Raw genomic sequence first — 6,482 nt, 5'->3', positions numbered from 1 at the left:
TTTTCTTAAGTGATGAACACTCATAGATTTGGAGGGGGGGCGGAGGGACACATCCCCTCCATTGTTGAGATGCGGAATCGTTCCCCTCAATAATATCATATAAACTATAATGTATAGTTGACAAAAACACTAATGATTAATGTTTCTCATCACATTTTTAAATTTAACGTGTTTTTCCTGACAGTTTTTACCTACAGAACCCCTACCCTCCATTAAAATGGTTTAGTCTAAACTCCCATTCCGGCTGACGCTCACTTCCACACCTGTGAGCAAATGGACAAGGGAGCGGCCTGCGATCGGCAGAATGTGGCTTTACTGTAATGAACATACTGTAATACATTGAAGACCTATGGCAACCAATATGGTATATTGCAACAGCAATAAAGGGTTGAATAAAAACAAAAAACAAACAAAAACCAACAGTTAATCAATAAAAGACCGTGTGAAATTGAATTTCATCGTCTCACGTCGATCAATTTTTATAAACATTATTTGTTATTTTGGCAGATTGCAACTAGCTTTGTTTGCTAATAACACATTATTCATTACTTTACAATACGCAAAATTTCGTAATACTTCATGTTTGTATAATGTTATTTTGTTCCTAGGATTTGAACACACGAGGAACGACGCAGTAAGAGTAAAGTACATTACAGAGATGTAGGTTGAAACTCTTGATTACATATTTTCTGTAATACAAAATAACAGCACACGTTGGTTATGTGTTTCTATGTTGGCTTTTATAACTTACATCTAAGCCAGATTAAAACGGTGAACATGTTAGTACGTTAATTAATGGTTCACCCGTGCGCGAATTGCGTAACGGGATTTTTGACGCGCACATTGATAATTAAATGTTCTATAGAAGAAAATTCCGTTTTCTTTGTAACCAAGTCCATGATAACTTTAAGATCGCTCAGACAATGTTAAATGCTAAGGCGCCAAAGAACAAATATTTTGCACAAGTACAGAGTATTTTGCACTGAAATTTTAAACGCTGGATAAGAAATAAGGAAACCATGGGTGTATACACCGCACAATGTATTGGTGGTTGCCAGTCAATTTAGGGAAATTGTGGAAAGGTTACAATTAAGTAGATAACAAGAAGTGATTAAAATTTCTAAGCAGTGGCAAAAATCCATTCCCAACGGACGGTATATAGGCTAAGATATATAACTGCAGCTTCACTAAGCACATCAAAGTGCAGTGTGACCAGGCAAAAACACAGTTCTGTCAGTTATCTTCATTGTGGGAAGGTATGAAAGAATTTACAAATTACTGTGGAAGATTGTCCTTTTATTTTGAAGGATCACGTACTTTGTTTAAAATGTAACGTCGACAGGCTGAAATATTATCGTGTGAATTATCGCCGTCTTTATACATACTTTTCCTAAGTCTGCAGACTTGAAATAATCCGTTTCTAGATGAAAGGTTTAAGAGGCTTTGGCCCTTCCATAAGCTCCGCCCCCGATGACGCATTTTCCCCCTCTACGTTGCAGTGACGTTAACATAAAATACGTTCTAGAATACCAGTGTGACGTGGGAGAGAATAAATACCGCAGCCGGGCAAACGATTCTCATTTCGTCTTAGTAGTTATTGGAGGAAGCATCAGGTGATAGTCATGTCCAGTTTATTTCGCTATTTCCAGCCGCGCCATTTGCTCTGCGCAACCGGACTGGTGGTTGCAGCAGCCGGTACAGCGTACCTTGTGCGGCGACTCCGTAAAAGGGCGGAGCTCCAGGAAGGTACCTGGATAATTATCGTCTATATGTGTAACATATATGCATTTCACATTTAGATAAAAACACATTTTTAAATTACACACGTATGTGCTACACACTTGAAAGAGTAATACTGTTTTCACGGATTAACACTTCAAACAATAATAATTCGTTTTGATTAAATATATGTGTAGTAATGTATCACTTACACTTAACAATGGCAGTGCCCAGAGAACCAGAGGAGCCGACCAACCCCTGCACATCGCCCATCCCTGCCGTACACACCGTGGAGCCACCTTGTAAGTGTCCCCGCCACTCCCGTCCAAAGACCTTTGTCATGTTATTTGCCAGGCTTCCCGTTTTAATGTAACATAAGAGATGCTGGTCCGGACCAATTTCCATCCATCCATCCATTTTCCAAACCGCTTATCCTACTGGCTCGTGGGGGGTCCGGAGCCTATCCCAGAAGCAATGGGCACGAGGCAGCCGGACCGACTTAAGATTGGTTTATTTATCTATCGCATCTGCTTATATTTGTGATGATACTTTGACTTGGGTAAGTGCTGTTTATTACCTAGAGAAACTTAAACTGCCAGGTAATCAGTAACACCACATTTGCCCTGATTACTGCTGTTTTCATATCATCAGTTACCGGCCTAACTTTACCTGATGATTTTTAGGTGTTTCATGTTCATGTTGTGACGTTTCCTATTGTCATTTGAAGTGCTGTGGTCTCTGCAGTTGGTACTGAATAAGCAGTGTGCTGAATAAGCAGGAAAATGGATGGATGGATAAATTGTTTAATCGTCTTTAGTTATTCTATTCATGAGATTTGTACATATCAAACAGGATTGTAATTACTTTCCTTTTTTTCTTGCTAAAGCATTTCCCTGGTTCGGAATAGACATTGGTGGGACCCTTGTAAAATTAGTCTACTTCGAACCAGAGGAGGAACAGGCAGAAGCGGAGAACCTGAAAAACATCCGCTCCTGTCTGACCTCTAATGTGGCTTATGGCTCCACTGGCATTCGAGATGTGCAGCTGGAAGTGAAGGGTCTGGAGCTGTGTGGCCGAATGGGGAACCTGCATTTCATTCGTTTCCCCACCCAAGACCTGACTACCTTCCTGCAAATGACCCGTGACAAGCAGTTCTCCGGGCTCCATACCACACTCTGTGCCACAGGTGGTGGGGCCCACAAGTTTGAGGCTGATTTCCGAACGGTGAGTTCTGTTGATGTTACATTTCATTACAATATAATGCAATTCACTTTGTCTTTGAAAATGTGAAATTTCCAGAGGAAATCACAAATCCTATTATGACTTTTTTTTCCCCGTAACCCCTTCAGATTGCTGGTCTACAGCTCGTGCAACTGGATGAGTTGGATTGTGTCATCCGGGGGGTCCTTTTCATGAGCTCCAGTGGACCCTCCGAGTGTTTCTATTTGGAAAATCCTAACCATCCAGAGCAGTGCTTCCTCAAACCATTCCAACTGGAGAACCCTTTCCCATTCCTACTAGTCAACATCGGATCTGGGGTCAGCATTCTGGCAGTCCATGGCAGAGACAATTTTAGACGTGTCACTGGAACAAGGTGAGCTAGCCTCTGGTGATAATTTTCAAATCTTCTAAAGCTAATATTGATATAACAGTTTGAAACTGTCTGGCTTTCAGTCTTGGTGGAGGAACGTTCCATGGACTGTGCTGTCTGCTGACGGGTTGCTCCACGTTTGAGGAAGCACTGGAGATGGCCTCACATGGGGACAGCACACGGGTGGACAAGCTTGTGCAGGACATTTATGGGGGAGACTATGAGAGGTTTGGTCTCCCAGGCTGGACTGTGGCCTCCAGGTAGGATGTAGTCATATAATATTTAAGTCAGCCTAGAATGACCTGCATCCCCGGTCCTGAATCAAGGCTTAAAATTGTGCTTAAAAAATGTAATACTGTAAAAAGTCACTACAGCAAGGAAGGATGTCTGGAGGTGGTGGATGCTGAGTAATCTGAAAATCAGCTGGCATGCAGTAACCCTCAGTCATGTTTAAACCTAGAATTTAATGATCAGTGTTGACACACCACTGCACAACAATGGGATGTGTCCTCTGCATTTAACCCATATGTGACAATGTGACATAGCAGGGGGCAGCTAACTCAGTGCCCGGGGAGCAGTGCTTGGGGACGGTACCTTGCTCAGGGTACCAAAGTGGTGCCTTGTTGGTCGGGGATTCAAACCTGCAATCTTTCAATTACAAGTGCACTTCCCTAACCATTAAGCCACCACTGCCCAGAGGTGTCAGCAATAATCTGCATGATACCTGATGCTGCAGGAATAACCAAGACATGTCAGAGAAGAAAAAAATAGGGTTTATTTATAGTTGTGTACTCTTTGTTTCAGTTTTGGAAACATGATTTCCAAGGAGCAGCGCGATTCGGTGTCCAAAGAAGATCTGGCCAGAGCAGCATTAGTTGCCGTCACTAATAACATCGGCTCCATCACCAGGATGTGTGCCCGGAATGAGGTAAACATTTATCAGGACTTACACACACCGTGCCTGTGTGCTCTGTTCATATATGATTCACATACGTGATGCAGAATGGGACGAACCACATTACTAAAGGAATTTGCCATTATGTTGAGCAAATCCATATCCAGAACAAAGACAGAATTCTGGCTTTTCCCTAATAAACAGCGTTGCCCTCTATTCTGTCAAGATATTAAAAGTTTCTTACAGTTTTTTATGTCTAACAAGCATCAGAATGCAGTTACTCTCTAGTGTCTCCCATGATTTAAAACCCAAATTCCAATAGTAGTAAAAGCCTTTCCTTCATGCTGTTCAGTAACCACCCGGGCAACAAGTATATTTTTGTTTTAAACGGGGGTATTTGTTTAAAACTGCTTGCTTACTGCTTTCTTTATTCTTTGAAGAATATAGAGAGAGTGGTGTTTGTGGGCAACTTCCTGAGGGGTAACATGCTGTCCATGAAGCTCCTGGCCTACTCAATGGAGTACTGGTCTGCTGGACAAATGAAAGCGCTGTTTCTTCAGCACGAGGTATGAGTCATTTTAACCTCAAGCCTCCCTTGACGTCTTGAATGTTAATGAATGTTAATGGCTGCTAGCTTATGAACTTTTCCTATAAGCTGCTAAAGAATCAGCCATTTTGTTGATGCGATTTTTATTTCCGTTATTTATTATTTTTTTTCTCATAAAACAGTTATTTATTTGCTATGAGCACCACAAAATGAATGTATACTGTTTATAATGTGCATAATGGTTTTTATTTTTTTACAGGGCTACTTTGGCGCTGTCGGGTCACTTCTGGAACTATTAAAATCCTCCTGAGCCCAGAAGTTTAAATAACCAGGGTCACATGAAATTCAACCGCCCTCCTGTACCTCTGTAACTACATCTTTGCCATGTGATCAGGTAGTGTACTCTATGGTCTAATTTAGATACTATGCATTCTGTTTTCATTTTTGTCTTCTAACTAAGCTTTTCTTTTGTAGGATCACACATGCACATATCACAGAGCTTAATTTCCAGGTACAAGCTCTGAAACCTCAAACTCACCTGAAATATCGCAAGACTCTCCCTCGTCGGCGATGAGAGGAGCTTCGCTACTGATCGTTTACGTTACCTGGTGATGCAGCTCGCTGGACGAGCCTTCTAACCCAGGTTACTATGCGATACTTGTTATTAGTGAATCCCATTTAAGTCTCACATTAACAGACTCACGGGGATTCACAATCGAGTTTGGAGGAGCTGATGGAGAAGAAGAGAAACAGATCCAAAAAGTTTGTTTTATAATAAAAACCTTTAAAAATATTTCTGAGAATGTGTTGTACCACTTATTCCTGAATAAACTAAGCTTATTTCCTGAAGGAAGATTAGAGCTAGTTCAGGGGGGTATTCTATGAAAGTAGCTAAAGAAGGTCAGACTCCACTGAAAAAGTGAGACTCAAACTAGCGCCATCTCCCAATTAAGCCTGAAGTCATTCCATTAACGCAGAACGAGACTTTTCTAATCAAGGCTACTTCAGACAGACTTGCATAGTCTCACTTAGTGCACGTACCCGAGATATTTAGGTGGTAGATAAAATGACGCAGAACAAGAGCAAACCGAGAGCAGCTTTTTTTCGCAGCAGAACAAATACTTCTGAAGGAGCTATATGAAAAATACAAAAATATTATAACAAAAAAAGGCAATACTGTAGCTATCAATAAAGCCAGAGTGATGGCTTGGCAGAATATTGCAGACAGACTAAATGCGTAAGTCATGTACATGTTACCAGTATGTGTGACTAGTGATTCGGTGATACAGTGATTAACACTGTTGCCTCGCAACAAGAAGGTTCCTAGTTTGAACCTCCTGGCCAACAGACTCCTCTCTCTTTTGGTTTTATATGTTCGTTTTACTTTATTGTGTAATTCTTTATTCTTTGATCTCCATAAAGTACTTTAAATTGCATTGAAATTGTACAAATAACTATCTCATCTTTCCATGTTACTAATAAATTCAAATTTTATTTGTCACATACGTAGTCATACACAGTACGATATGCAGTGAAATGCTTAGATAACTGCTCCTGACCTAAAAATAAAAGACTATGAATAGGAATAGGAAATAAATATGAAAATTAAAATAAAAGGTAAATTAAACTAGGAAAGAATAAAATAAAATATAAAAATTAAAGTTAAAAATAAAATAACTGTACAACAAAAACACACAATATAGAAAATATATGAAGAATATATGAAGAAA

General features: G+C 40.3%; 1 protein-coding gene across 1 annotated transcript; it reads left to right on the top strand.

Moving 5' to 3' along the window:
• The first annotated feature begins 1,474 nt into the window (after positions 1-1,474).
• Positions 1,475-5,335, top strand: LOC125723240 (pantothenate kinase 3-like). The gene is made up of 9 exons (XM_048999658.1): positions 1,475-1,746; positions 1,947-2,021; positions 2,606-2,943; positions 3,069-3,313; positions 3,394-3,570; positions 4,115-4,238; positions 4,646-4,771; positions 5,012-5,146; positions 5,227-5,335. The coding sequence occupies exons 1-8, from the start codon at positions 1,623-1,625 to the stop codon at positions 5,060-5,062; spliced, it is 1,260 nt and encodes a 419-aa protein (XP_048855615.1). The 5' UTR covers positions 1,475-1,622; the 3' UTR covers positions 5,063-5,146; positions 5,227-5,335.
• Positions 5,336-6,482: the final 1,147 nt, after the last annotated feature.

The sequence above is a fragment of the Brienomyrus brachyistius genome, unplaced genomic scaffold (assembly GCF_023856365.1).
Source record: "Brienomyrus brachyistius isolate T26 unplaced genomic scaffold, BBRACH_0.4 scaffold46, whole genome shotgun sequence".
Taxonomy (NCBI): Eukaryota; Metazoa; Chordata; class Actinopteri; order Osteoglossiformes; family Mormyridae; genus Brienomyrus; species Brienomyrus brachyistius.
Note: the sequence above shows the minus strand (reverse complement) of the source record. Positions and strands in the feature narration are given on the sequence as shown.

What these genes read in the sequence shown, in the direction of transcription:
- LOC125723240 (XM_048999658.1), top strand. Translation starts at nt 1,623, where the DNA reads ATGTCCAGTTTATTTCGCTATTTCCAGCCGCGCCATTTGCTCTGCGCA. An exon ending in GGCTGGACTGTGGCCTCCAG is followed by an intron (nt 3,571 to 4,114) that starts GTAGGATGTAGT and finishes TCTTTGTTTCAG; the next exon opens with TTTTGGAAACATGATTTCCA. An exon ending in CGCTGTTTCTTCAGCACGAG is followed by an intron (nt 4,772 to 5,011) that starts GTATGAGTCATT and finishes ATTTTTTTACAG; the next exon opens with GGCTACTTTGGCGCTGTCGG.